This window comes from Lepus europaeus, chromosome 9 (genome assembly GCF_033115175.1).
Source record: "Lepus europaeus isolate LE1 chromosome 9, mLepTim1.pri, whole genome shotgun sequence".
In the NCBI taxonomy this organism is placed as follows: Eukaryota; Metazoa; Chordata; class Mammalia; order Lagomorpha; family Leporidae; genus Lepus; species Lepus europaeus.
In genome coordinates, this window is record NC_084835.1 from 6,805,441 (window position 1) to 6,819,776 (window position 14,336).

At 57.4% G+C, this 14,336-nt stretch overlaps 1 protein-coding gene across 2 annotated transcripts in view; it reads right to left on the reverse strand.

Moving 5' to 3' along the window:
* SRGAP3 (SLIT-ROBO Rho GTPase activating protein 3) overlaps nucleotides 1-14,336 on the reverse strand; it is a 243,661-nt gene that overhangs the window by 23,824 nt on the left and 205,501 nt on the right. For both annotated transcript variants that reach the window (XM_062200379.1, XM_062200380.1), the window contains exons 13-17: nucleotides 11,953-12,013; nucleotides 10,491-10,568; nucleotides 3,020-3,154; nucleotides 1,434-1,539; nucleotides 706-933 (exon numbers count right to left, since the gene is read on the reverse strand). In XM_062200379.1, coding sequence (XP_062056363.1) covers nucleotides 706-933; nucleotides 1,434-1,539; nucleotides 3,020-3,154; nucleotides 10,491-10,568; nucleotides 11,953-12,013 — 608 coding nt within the window. The remainder of the gene's footprint in view (nucleotides 1-705; nucleotides 934-1,433; nucleotides 1,540-3,019; nucleotides 3,155-10,490; nucleotides 10,569-11,952; nucleotides 12,014-14,336) is intronic.

The window sequence follows — 14,336 nt, forward strand, 5'->3', positions numbered from 1 at the left end:
TCTTAGTATGGGGAATGCAGTCAGCCCTGATTTTGAAAACGTTCTAGAATATTCTAAGACCTTGGGCAGTTAGCAATACACAGAGGCGCCCCCTAGTGATTGCTGATCTCAAAGAACTGAGCTCGCTTGATGTGGAAAACAGAACTGCTAGGTGGGAAGGGACAAGAGTGGGACACGTCATCCCCCTCCCCTGCCTCCTGAGAAGGGCTGCTCACCCCCCGGCCAGTTCTGGCCTTGTGACCAGTCACCACCGTGCTCGCGACCACAGCCCCAGCCCCAGCAGCCAACCCCAACTCTTGGGCTGTGTTGGGACGCTCAGGAAGGGGCAGCCCCCTTCCAGCGGAGGACATGCAGATACGGGGTCACAGATCTGCAGCTGCTGGGGGCCTCCTGCACCCAGCACGGGAGGGGCTGCCACAGAAGAAAGCAGAGCCAACGCGGGCAGGCAGCAGCACCAGGTCCTGAGGATCGCAGCTGAGTCCCTGGTCCAGCTATACCTGAAGCTGTCTCCACAGACTGCTGAACCAAGCACCCCAGGAAAGCACCACTCGGCTCAAAGCAGCCCCACTAACTCAGCCAGCGGAGGCTGGTGCACCCACGCCTCCCACAAACCCGCTGTGGAGCCCCAGCGAGAAAACGCAAGTGGAAGGGAGACGGAGCGCAGTACGAGCGCACAGGCCTCCTCCTGGGGCCGGGGCGTCTTACCAGTAATCCTCCCCTCCAGCCATGCACTTCTCATACACGGGGCCCTCCAGCTCCCGGGGGCTGGGGAAGATGGCTTCATGATGGATGATGATGGTTTTGATGACCTCGTTGACGTGGGCCTGGCAAGACACGGGGTCCTGCCCATCTGGGATGTGCATGAGGGTAGGCCCGAAGCAGATGGCCAGGTTGTAGGGATCCATCATGTTCTCGTCGCTGTACTGGGAGAGGCTGGGAGAGAAGGCACACACAGGTCATCTGGGAGAGGCAAATCCTCCCTTCGGGTTTCTTTCTTCTGGGGCTCTACTCAGATCCAAGAAGGTTCCAGGTTCTGCTGAAAACATTCGAGTACCTGGGGCCTGCGTGGTGGTGCAGTGGCTTAGGCCGACCACTGCCTGCAATGCCGGCATCCCCATGTCAGAGCACCAGTTCGAGTCCCGGCTGCTCCACTTCCTATCCACTCCCTGCTAATGTGCCTGGGATAGCAGTGGAAGATGGCCTAAGTGCTGGAGCCCCTGCCACCCACAAGGGAGACCAGCATGGAGTTCCAGGCTCCTGGTTTCAGCCTGGCCCAGTCCTGGCCGTTGCGACCATCTGGGGAGTCAACCAGCGGATAGACGACCTCTTTCTCCCTCTGCCTTTCAAATAAACTTTCAAAAAAATTTTTAAAAAAGCATAGTAATAGCAAAAGCCCCAGGACACCCCAGTGGCGCCCGCACCCTGGCACTCACTGGTTGAGGAAGGCGAAGAGGTATCTCATGACCACGATGACGGCGCGGGGCAGGGTGACGAGGATCTGCTGGATCTGATGCACCCTCTCGGCTGGGGTCTCCAGTTCTGGAACAGAGAGGAGCTTTTCAGGGGCCGTCTACCCTCAGAGAGCAAGGAGCTGACGGTTCACCAGCCCTGCCTCCCACACACCTCTGGGACCACCTGGATGGGGGAGCCAGCTCTACTCTCAGCTGGCCTGGTCAATCAGAGCCTCACATCCCTGGGCACAGGGAGGGGCTGGGTGTGGCCTACACAGAACCAATCAGAGTCCATCCTTGGAAGCTGGGGCTGGAGGAACCAGCAGAGAGGCCCCATGGACGTGGTTGGAGGGAAGTAGCTGGGAGGTCGTGCCTGAGAGACTCCAGCACAGAGATGGAGTAGAGACAGGCTCCTACCAAAGCTGTGTGAGAGTCAGACCAGCCAGGCCTAAAAGCACCTGGGTACAGACCCAGCCCTTTGAAGTGGAGTTTCTGTCACCTGTCACCCACAGGTGCGGGCAAGCTCAGCTGGGGACCATGTTTCATTAACCCCCTTTCAACGCGAGCTACAGCACTACCCAGGAAGTGCACGCCCAACACACACCTCTCAAGCCAATGACTGGCCTGAAACCCTGGAGATGCCTCTCAGCTCAGCCCTGGGGTGTTTGCACCAATCAGGCCAGAGGCCCGGGCGGCAAACGGGCAAGCTGGGAAGGTGACGCCAGGGACAGCAGCGTGGAGCTCCGAGCTGACCGCCCACGCCACGGCGACTTCTCTCCCAGACGGGGCTTCCCCCCGCGGCCCCGCTGCCCACCTCCGCGCTCTGTGAGTTTGTCCCTTTGGAACGCAGCCATTCCCCATCTCTCTTCTGCATCCCAGGCCCTCATGAGGAGGCTGCGGCCTCATCTCCCAGCGGCTACCCCTTCCCAGCGTCTCTAAAGACGACCTGGAGCTTCGCATCGCAGACGGGGTGACACGGACAGCCCGCGGACACCTGGAAATCTGCGGGCTTTCTCTGGGGCTGGCACAGGGGCTGCAGGGCGCATCGCCATTTGGTATCCAGGGTCCCAAATGTTTGGGAAACACAAGCCATTGCTCTACCTTCAATTCCAACAGCGCCCCCACTGGGGCACCTGGGGTTTGGAGGCCTTACCCACTGTACCTCCCTGCCATACACAAAGGACTTTCCCTCCAGCTCTCCTTCCAGGCCTGCTCTAGGAAGCCTTGCCCCAGCCGCCCCAGCATCTGAGGCTCCTCCATGCAAACCAGTTCCACCGCCCTCACCTCCAGGCCCCGATCCCAGCTCGGCTGGCACGTACCAGCAGTGTTTTTCTCAAATGCACTCATTGCACACGGAAACTGTGTCTCTCTGCAAACCAGAAACCAGGGTCCTCTGTCAGGGTTACGAGGAGTCAGAAAAACCGGCACAGGGGCAGTGACGCCGGGTGACCAGGGGGTACCTGTCACCTCCAGAGCCGGGCTGACGCCCTGCGAGGGCCTCATTTCAGCAGGCTGGTTCTCGGACGACGCTGAGGGGCATACTCTCACTCCCTCCGAGAAATACTTACTAATGGTAGATATCAAATCTTGAAACCTTTCCTTAGGAAAGAGTGGGTTTTCCAGTCCTCGGAAATACAGTTTTAAAACACCGGCGACCGAGTTGATATCTCGCTCGTTCTGGTCGTCCACGAGGGGGTCTTCACCTGCAGGGAGGCAAACCGAGGGGTCTCAGGGTGGGAAGGAGGCGGAGGGAGTGCGGACCCACCGGGGAAGGCTGAACAGGAGGGAGGGTGCCACGGGCAGCCTCCTTCGTGGGTGAGTACCCCTTGGGTGGGCGGCTGGCCAGGTGGTCAAGGTCCTACACGGAGCGCCTCGGTGTGCCCCCAACTCCAGGTTCCTGCCTATGCACACTCAGGGAGGCAGTGGTGATGGCTCAAGTGACTGGGTTCCTGCCACCCACTGGGAGTCCTGGACTGCATGCCTGCCTCCTGTGGCAGGCATTTGGAGGGAGAGAACCAGTGGATGAGAGCTATCTGCCTCGTTCCTTATGTCTCAAATAAGTATTTTTTAAAAAGTTCTCCTGCAACTTATTAGAAAATGCCCAAAGACATGGAACAGTTGTAAAAATAACCCCGTAGTTACACTCATCTTTCCGAATTGATGTTTTCAAAGCTCAGGAGGCTTTGTAGGCGTAGGCACAGCACTGCTGCTCCCAAGAGCAGAGTTCTCACGTGACGGCGACATGACTGTCCCGAACACCATCAACAACCATCCCCAAACAACCTCTCAGATCCAGCCCACACTCAGATACCCCCAGCTGCCACATGACAGCTTTTCTAGAATTTTCTCGAAAGCTAAGAGTTAGGCAGTGTTCATGCAACTCACTCTGTGCCTGTGAGTGTTTTCGTCCTCTGGCGGTCACACAGACCCCGCTATTTCTGTGTGCTGGTTTGTCGTCTTTAACATGGACTTCCTGGACAGGGAAGGCCACGTGCAGTGTAGATGGCCCCACGTTCTGTGGCCGTCTGACTGCTTCTTCGTGATTACAGTCAGGAGAAACGTCTCTTTGTGGCAGGAATATTACACGTGCAGTGCTGTGGGTACATAACTGTGTCCCACCGGGAGGACAGGAGTTTGGTCCCCGCTTAGGGTGGTGGCCTCCAGGTCTCTACATTTAAAGGTATTTTCTCAGGGTGGGCATTCGGCCCAGCAGTTAAGACACTGGTTGGGACACCCACACCCCATATCACAGTGCCTGCCCTTCAGTCCTGGCTCTGCTCCCAGCTCCAGCTTCCTGCAAACCCACAGCCTGGGAGGTGATGATTCAAAGACCTGGGTCCCTTGCACTCACATGGGAGGCCTGAACTGAATGCCTGGGGCTCCTGGCTTTGGCCTGGCCCTGTCCAGGCTGTTGCAGGTATTTGCAGAGTAAATGAAGAGATGGGAGATCTCTCCGTCTCTCTCCATCTCTCTCCATCTCTCTCCATCTCTCTCCATCTCTCTCCATCTCTCTCCGTCTCTCTCCATCTCTCTCCATCTCTCTCCATCTCTCTCTCTCTCTCTCCCCCTGCCTCTCAAATAAATAAAATAAATTTTTAACATTTTCCCCTTTGTGAGAAGTGAGTGGTCAGACATGATACTCAGAGAACCAAGGTGCTCAGAGATTGTGGGCCCAGAACTGTGTTCCTCGGGGTTCAGCCATGGTTTCAGAATCCAGTAATAACTTCTGCTCAATTTCAAGAACCCTTCCTTCCCCCCTCCCTCCCTAATCTGAATCCTTCAGCACTCCCAATCAGAAAATCTGAAATCCTAAATGCTCCAAAACCTCAAAGTTTTTGAGTTCCAACACGTTACCATAAAAGGAAAATTTCACACCTCACGTGTGGGGTCATAGTCAAAATACAGATGTACTAAAAATACTGCAAAAATGACCTGCAGGCTGTGAATGCAAGGTGTACATGAAACAGACAAATCTCATGCTTTGACTTGGGTTCTGTCTCTGAGATATTTTATGCACACACACAGATATGCATATTCACATACATACACAAATATATACAAATATTCCAGATCCCCAACACTCACTTCCGGGAGTAAGCACTTCAGACCAGGAGTACTCAACGTGCAGGTGAATGGGGGGAGGCGTGGGGTGGGCAGGGCGCTCCTCAGCCCCCTCTCTGTCCTAGCAGGAACCAGAGACGGCGCTGTCGTGAGGCGCTTCCTCTTGCTGCCCCTTTGTCCCTGGGGACTCCACTGCCAGGCATGACTCCCATGTTGTTCACCTACAGGTGAGTGCACCGCCCGGGACGCCCACACCTGCCCATACACACAGCATGAGTCCTTGCCCTTCCTGGCCAAAGACACTCAGTCCACCAACAGAGCTGCTCACACCCAGGCTCTCTGCAAGGCTGGCCAGCTGTGGCTCCAGGAACGAGTGGATCTCCAGAGGCTGAGATGGGCAGGATGGGTGGCGGGTGGGGGAGCTTTCTCCAGGAGAAGAACGGGCGCTGAAACCCCAGGCAGGCCGAGCGAGTGCCACGTTCACCCTGTGTGAGCCGCCATCTGGTGGAGGCGCAAGCCTCACCGGACAGCCCCACCCGCAGCTTACTCTGACCACGTGCCCTGGGCATCACCTGCAAGGCAGGGCTGCCTTAAAGGGCCCAGGAAAACCTGTGGCTGGAGCTGGAGGCACCCGTCAGCTGAGCAGTTCCCTGCGGCCAGAGGTCCAGCCATGTTTCTCACCCCCAGCAACCTGTCCCAGCCAGTCCTGGTCACAGCCCTCCTGCTGAGGCAGCAAACAGACCTCAGACGGCTGGCATCAGGCCCTCCTGGGGCTATCAAACCCAAATCCTGCTGCAGCCGCTCCCCGCCTGCACGAGACACCTTGCACCTCTGCCATCCTGCCTGTAGGGGGCACCGCAGAGTTTGTTGGGGGAAGTGGGGCCTGGGAGGCAAGGGCGGGGCTCTCTAGGGTTTGACCTGACACACTCCTGCCTCTCCAGGACCCTTTCTCCTTCCTGTCTCCAAGCAGCGAGCTGAAGGTGTACAGACAGTGGCAGAGGAGTTCCCCCGCAAAGCCTGGATGGCTCGTGTCGGAAGGAGAAGGCAGCAAATTTAGGAACAGTAAGTGCTGGGCGGATTTCCGACACGGCCTGATCTTTCCGAGGTTTAAGGAGAAGAGAGCCATGCTCCTCTGATAGCACCTGCCTGGGGGTCATGGAGGGCTCCCAGAGCCCCTGAATGAGTGGCGAGGACGGCCACCCTGAGGGGCTCAGACAAGAAGGACTCTGAATGTAAAAGGAACAAAGGATAAACACACACACCATGCAGGCTACACCACAGTGAGTGAAGGGCACGTAGGAGGAGTGATATTGAGCCAGGCCCAGGACCTGGCCACCTGGTCCCAGGGGAACACAGCAGGAGAGCCAGGAAGAGGGGCATGCCAACCCCCCAGGGGTCAGCTGGGGGAGGGAGCCAAACCCCAAACATTCAGCTAAGGCACGTGAAGAACCAGAAAAGAGGACGTGAGAAACGGAGCATGAGCCAGCCTGGGGGCAAGGACAGCGTTTTCCTAACAGAGCCCCACTAGGACCTGCTCTCTGAGAGGATGGCCTCCCGGTGGGCTCAGGTGGAGTAAAATGGGCAGGTGAGGAAAATGATTCAACGCGGAGTGCGGGAGAGACAGCACGGCCAGCTGCGTCCAGGAGGCAGTCTGCCCAGCTGGCTTAGCCTGAGACCATCTAGGGCTTGTGAGGAGCAGAGGACCAGCCCTGCAAAGCAGCCGGGCAGGTGCAGGAGGCACTGATCATACACACAGTCCAGATGGACAGGAAGCAGAGGGGGCTGCCTCCTCCCCCATGGGCACCGACAGACTGTGGAGTGGAGGGGAGTGCGACAGGGGCCGCTGACCGGGCCAGAGGCACCTTGCTGGGACACGTCTCCTTAGAATCCAGGCAGCCGACCCAGGGCTCTGCACACCAGGTGAGCCCAAGAGAAACAGCGAAGGCTGCAGACCATGGTTCCATGCACACACAAAGATCCTGGAGGGCTGGGGTGGGAAGGCGCTGGGGAGATGAGAAAGCAACGCCCTGGACAGGGCTGCCAGTGACGTCACAGGGGCTCCGGGCAGCGCTGGACAACACTTGCGTCCCAGCAGCTGATGGCAGAGATGCACCGCTGGCCCCTGGGCTCGGAAAGCCTCTTCTGCACCCTCCCGTCTCCCCACGGCCCCACCCCACGCCCAGACTCCACGCCGTCCCGGCCTCGCTGCTCCTTCTCCCTCTGGTCCAGCTGGGCTTGCAGCTGCCACGCTGCCCAGGGCTGCCTCCACCGAGGCCCCGCCTGTCTGCACTGTGTGCTGACTGATGGGCTCCCTGAGCAGCAGTGGCTCTAAAGTACCTAGAGGACCCCATGTGTGCTTGTGGAGAGAACGCACAAACACCTGGCCAGACACCGGGGCGGGGAGATCCTGCGCATGGCAGGCTCCGAGCACCCAGGATCCTGGAGCAGAAGCCAGACGCTGCCCCTGGACCCCGCGAGAACACTGAGCACCACATCCTGGCATTTCTCACTCTGAACACCTGCTACCGATAAGTGCACGGGGGCTGCAGGCTGTCTCCTAGGGCTAGACCTCAGCCTGGCACTGAGACAGTGGGTCAGAAGGCAGCTCTTCCAGGCAAAGAGGGAGTGAGTCTACAGAGAGGAGCCGCAGCTCGGCGGAGGGGACAAAGTGTCTGCCTGGCACAGCTGGCAGAGGCCGGCACAGAAGAACACTATGAACAGAACGGCGAGGACCTGGGTGTGTGACTGGGCCTCTCCGACCAAACTCCCAATCAGACACATTCAGCGACTAAGGCAGCGGATCTGAGCTGAGAAAGCTAGACAGGAAAAGCAGAGTGTAGAGGTGTTGTGTGGGTACCTGGGTACAGAGGTGCTGTGTGGGTACCCGGGTGCAGAGGTGCTGTGTGGAGTACCCAGGTACAGAGGTGCTGTGTGAGTACCTGGGTACAGCGGTGCTGTGTGGGTACCTGGGTGCAGAGGTGCTGTGTGGAGTACTCAGGTACAGAGGTACTGTGTGAGTACCTGGGTGCAGAGGTACTGTGTGGGTGCCTGGGTGCAGAGGTGCTATGTGGGTACCCGGGTGCAGAGGTGCTGTGTGGAGTACCCAGGTACAGAGGTGCTGTGTGGAGTACCCGGGTGCAGAGGTGCTGTGTGGAGTACCTGGGTGCAGAGGTGCTGTGTGGAGTACCCAGGTACAGAGGTACTGTGTGAGTACCTGGGTACAGCGGTGCTGTGTGGGTACCTGGGTACAGAGGTGCTGTGTGGGTACCTGGGTGCAGAGGTGTTGTGTGGAGTACTCAGGTACAGAGGTACTGTGTGAGTACCTGGGTGCAGAGGTGCTGTGTGGGTACCTGGGTGCAGAGGTGCTGTGTGGAGTACTCAGGTACAGAGGTGCTGTGTGGGTACCTGGGTGCAGAGGTGCTGTGTGGAGTACCCAGGTACAGAGGTACTGTGTGAGTACTTGGGTACAGAGGTGCTGTGTGGAGTACCCAGGTACAGAGGTGCTGTGTGGAGTACCCAGGTACAGAGGTGCTGTGTGGGTACCTGGGTGCAGAGGTGCTGTGTGGAGTACTCAGGTACAGAGGTACTGTGTGAATACCTGGGTGCAGAGGTACTGTGTGGGTACCTGGATGCAGAGGTTCTGTGTGGAGTACCCAGGTACAGAGGTGCTGTGTGAGTACCTGGGTACAGCGGTGCTGTGTGGGTACCTGGGTGCAGAGGTGCTGTGTGGAGTACTCAGGTACAGAGGTACTGTGTGAGTACCTGGGTGCAGAGGTACTGTGTGGGTGCCTGGGTGCAGAGGTGCTATGTGGGTACCCGGGTGCAGAGGTGCTGTGTGGAGTACCCAGGTACAGAGGTACTGTGTGGAGTACCCGGGTGCAGAGGTGCTGTGTGGAGTACCTGGGTGCAGAGGTGCTGTGTGGAGTACCCAGGTACAGAGGTGCTGTGTGGGTAACCGGGTGCAGAGCTGCTGTGTGGAGTACCCAGGTACAGAGGTACTGTGTGAGTACCTGGGTACAGCGGTGCTGTGTGGGTACCTGGGTGCAGAGGTGCTGTGTGGAGTACCCGGGTACAGAGGTGCTGTGTGGGTACCTGGGTGCAGAGGTGCTGTGTGGAGTACCCAGGTACAGAGGTACTGTGTGAGTACCTGGGTACAGCGGTGCTGTGTGAGTACCTGGGTACAGAGGTGCTGTGTGGGTACCAGGGTGCAGAGGTGCTGTGTGGAGTACCCAAGTACAGCGGTGCTGTGTGGGTACCTGGATGCAGAGGTGCTGTGTGGGTACCTGGGTGCAGAGGTGCCCTTTCAAGATGCCTGAAGACTAACTTTTCCCTCTCCTGGGACAAGGGTGTGGACTTGCGAATTCTGTCCTAGATCCACAGAGTATAAATTTGGTGAAGGTCTCCTTTATGGACTTATGTGGATTTTGAATTCCAAGCCAGCAGGGAGGTAAAAAGTGGGTTGCCTAGCAGAGACCTGGGAAGAACAGAGCCCTTCCTTCCTGGCGAGTCCCTCCTGGGCATGGACACCCCCAGTGGCCTGTGGCCCCTGTCAGGGACAGGGAGACCACACCAAGTGCCGTCAGTGTCCTGCTTTAGGCTGTGTCACTCCTAGTGAGCGTCTACACCCTGGCTCAAGCCAGCTGAGCACTGGAGAACCTCTCCAGGGGTGGGGGTAGGTGTTCTCCCCTCAGTGAGCAGCTTGCCAAAACCCTGCAGAAAAAGGCACACACAGGGGTCCTGAGAGCCATTCAGCGTCTTCTAAGTGCTTTCAATGTTCCTGAAGCGCAGCACCCATTACAGCCTCACATAAAAGTTCCAGAGTTCTTTACTAGGTTCTGCCCCCAGCAGCCCCTGCACTGTCCACTGGAGACAGTCACCCCCCACCAGCTTACACTGGAGGGTAACCAAGTTCACCCAAAGGCTTGGTTCTGGATTTCCAATATTTTGTTTCTGATTCTGGAATATGTGCCTACAGACAATGAGATAACCTTGGGGATGGGACTCTAGGTTAAGCATGAAATTCACTTAAGCTCCATATGCACCTCCTGCACATTGCCTCAGTAGTTGCTTGCGTTTTGATGGTGATGCCTCAGATGACGCCAGGTGTGGGAGTCCCCATTTGGGGCATCACAGCTGTGCTCACAGAGTTGCAGGTTTGGGAGCTTCTTGGATTTCAGATTTGGGGATTAGGGAGGCTCCACCTGGGGGAGTGCATGAACAGTGAACAGGGGGCTCTCTGGAGGGAACCGAAAGGTCACAGCGTGTGCCAACTGTGGTGGAGTGAACACGCGACCCACAGCTGAAGCTCCAGGGGCACAGCCCCAGCACACGAATTCGGGAAGAAAAGCTGCACATCACCTCCAGAGAAGCAGAATGAGCTAGCCCCTGCAGCCCGGCGGCTCCCTGGTGGCTCCCAGACACTGAGAACACCCATCCCGGCTTCCCCAGCCACCAGCCCACGTGGCCCTCTGCACCCACCTCTCTCAAAGGAATTTTTGATATCGTTGACCTCGACCTGAGACCCGGGCACTCTGAAGATGCCCTGCTGCTGCAGCCCTAAAAAAAGAAACAAATAAAGGAACACTGAACACCAGGAGACCAGGGCTCTGCAGGACCCCGGGGGATGCCGAAACTCCGCCCACGGCCTGGCTCCGCCCCACCCCCCAGTCACTGCCATCGAAATCTCTCCTGGCAGAAGCCCAGACGTGATCTTGCAGCAAGCACAACTGTCCATGCACACAGACATGCCTGCTTCCCGTGGCTGAGGTCTCCCATCCAGGCCCATGGAAGGGCCACGGGGAAGGGCGCCGGCACCACACACCCCCTCCCCTGCACTGGCTCAGCCTGGATGGCACGTTCCGGCCCAGAGTACACGAGCACGGGGAGACGGAGCTACCAGCCAGGAACGGCCTCCTGTACATCTCTTCCAAGGCCATAGTCCGGACCCTGAAGCCACAGTGACCACTCAACAGTAACCTACACACAGGACCAGAGTAGTTCAAGGGCCTGCCTAGCCCTAAGTGGGAATTAGTGGGGAGCCTGACCCTTTTCCTGTCTGTATTTGCATAGAAAACAAGTCTCTGCTGTGTAATTTAGGAAGTTCTTACTCTTAAAATGCCAGCTTTACTTGGAGCTTGGCTGGCACACAGGATACACTCAACAAACCCTTGTCCACCTTGCTAGTTGCATTTCTGCCTCCCAAATCCTGGCTCCTGACCCCAGCCATGCTGACTCTCCTGCCAGCGCCAGGCCTCTCCACGCACGGCTAGCTGCGACTGCTCCCTGGGGGCCTCCTCGCTGTCTCGGCCAAAACAGCCACCCCTTTTAATCAGTTCCATGGCGTTACCACTACCTGAAAATCCAGTTTTCTTTCACTTTTTCGCTTGTTGATGTCCTTGGCCTTTTAGCTGGGAACACCAGTGACGCGGGCAGGTGTCACACCTGTATTCCCGTTGTCTACCCCAGTGCCTGCTATGTACCTGATACATACATTTTTAGAGGGATGAGTAAATGGGTAGGTGCAGCTTCCATTCTTCTGACGTTACAGCTAACAAATCCAAGATGCCGTCTCTTGCCTGGAGCTTATGGTGTAGGCGTGGTAACTGACTTACTGACCCACGGCACTGGGGGCACATGGCACAGGGCTCTGGGGCTGGGTGGCAGTGAGAGAGGGGCTGCCATAGTTCTCCTTCCTCACCTTTCCTGACCCCTGGAGCCGCCCATCTGGTCCTGGGTTCTCCGGACACTACTTATGCGCGCACACACACACACACACCAACAAGACTGAGACAACGGCTGTCCCGTGGGTATTTGCCCCCAGAAACAGGGAAAGGGCAGGAGGCCTCCAAGGTGAGGGAGCAGCTCACTCGCCTCCCCCCGACCCAGCAGCCCACAGCGGCTCTGCAGGGAGCTGAGCATAGCAGCCCGAGGCCATGCTTACCGTATAAGTTGATGTATCGGATGCAGCTCTCCACCACGAGCGGTATGGCTTGTCCTGACTCCTTAGGGGGAGAAAACGGTGAGTTGTGTTGGGTTTGGCGGCCACCGTGGGAAAAACACACTGAAACACAGACTAGGAACTCAAGCCAGAGTGTTAGTGCCACCAGATTAGTAGGAAAACAAGCAAGGAACTGCTCATCCTTCCTCAAGTCTCCAGACGGTTACGAGAGAAGGCTGGAGTTCTGTGCAGAGAACGCCATAGCTGTGGTCACTTTAAGGAAATGCTCTGTCTGCTTCCCCAGCAGGCAGGAACAGGCAGCCAGCAGGCTTTGACGGGCACCTCTAGGGTAGGGAACGGGGCTGTGCCCAGCGAGCACAGGGGCTCAACTCCAGCCTCTGCAGGGGTCTCTGCCTCCCACGACTCAGGGACAAGTGGGCAGCATCAAGGCCTCCCCCACTGCTGTGGGCCCTGATACCAGGGTTCAGCAGAACACACTGTGGTGGAAGCAGGGCTGGTCCCCACGGGGACTCTGAGCTCCACCAAGGGAGCGCCAGTTCTACTCACAACGTCACAAGCTAAGCACCCAGATGCTTGCTGTGCTGAACAGCAAGGAAAAGTTCTAGAAGCAGTGACTGCCAGCCACTGGCCATCGAGTGGCCAAGCTTAGAACACAAGGCTGAGTAAGAGGCAATTCTAGACAGGTGCACCAGGGGTGTGGACCGCTGCCCAGGATGGCCCATGGCCACAAACGGCCGGACAAGACATTCCAGAATCCGTGACCTCTCTGTTATTCCAGGTCACTTAAGGAGCATAAAACAGGAAGCGGCTTTCTTAAGAAGGGGCTGTGCTCTGTGACTAGCCTGGGCGGGGGGAGTGGGGGGAGAGGAGGCCACGGGGCAGGGGCGATACACTCCTGCAGAGGCAGCAGGGCTTTGTGTGCGTCTCGGCTCCCGCACGCCCCACCTGTGAATGCTGTCCTCGCTTCACTGTGGCTGGGGCCAGGGCAGGAAGAGGGACCCCTAGGCGGCCGGCAAGCCGAGCTCCGGCCCGTTCTGGCACGCAGAGCTAAAGGCATGGGGCTGGTGGGCCTTTCTAGTAAATACCTGGTTCCTGGTTCGAGCATTTCTTCTTCCTCTGATAACAAAACATAAACAGGCAGCAGAGCGGGAAAAAAAGAAAAGATTACGCAGGAGGAAGATCGGTGAGAGCACACGGGTCCTGCAGAGTCCATGAATGCGCAAATGCAATGGCAACCAGAGGTCGGGGGAGGGCGCCCAGAGCCACCCGCGGGGACCCCCACCCCCAGTCTCAGGCTCCTAGGACTTCCGGGAGCCGCCCCGGCCAGCCGGCCCTACGGCTGCAGCCTCACGCCCAGTGCACCAGCTGATATAGGGGCCTCTTTCAGTCTTCAACAGCGGGAGGAGCTGCGTGGGCTGTGACCCTCGCCATCCCTGCGTCTGGCTTCTTCTGAACCCAAGGGAGTCCACCTAGGGCCCTGCTGGGTGTACGGAGCTGCCCACAGGGACAGGAAACACCCCTGCTTCTCCCAAAACATTGTCCCTGCATTCAGGTCGGCAAACCTCGTCCTCGCGCCAAGGTCAGCTTCATCAAGTTCACGTGTACCACGCGCCCCCTGAGTCCTGAGCAGGGTCCAACAAGACCCCAGCTGGCGGCAAATTCCTTCCCAACACCCTGAGGGTCTGTTCCCAGGGTCACTGGCTCTGCTCTGCTCGGCACCCCTGCCCCTCCCGCTGGCGACGACAAGCAGCATGAGAAGGTCTCTGATCTCAGCAGAACCAGGGCCCGTGCTGTCACTAAAGGCCCCGGGGACAACCTCGTTCAGGAGCATATCTGTCCTTTCCTGCTGTGTGAGTGTGCGTGTACGAGTGTGAGTATGTGACTGTGTATGAGTGTGACGGTGTGTGAGCATGTGTGCATCAGTGTGAGAGTGTGAGCATGTGTGTGTGACTGCAGGAATGTATGTCAGCGTAAGTATGTGAGTGTGTATGAGTGTGTATGAGTGTGTGCCTGCATGTGTTAGAGTGTGTGTGAGTATGAGTATGTATATATGTGACTATATGAGTGTGAGAGTGACTGAGTGTGCAAGTGTGAGCATAAGTGTGTAAGTGTGACTGTGAGAATGTATGCAAGTATGTGAGTATGTATGTATGTGACTGAGTGTATGAGTGTGTGTGTATGAGTGTGTGTGTGCCTGCGTGTGCTAGCCTGAGTGTGTGAGAATGTGAGTGTGTATATGAATGTGACTGTGTATACAGGGTGACTGGGTGTGTGACTGTGACTGTTAGCGTGTGTGTGTATAACTGTGACCGTGTGAGTGCATGTGTGTGTCACTGTGAGTGTATCTGTGTGTCACCATGCGTACG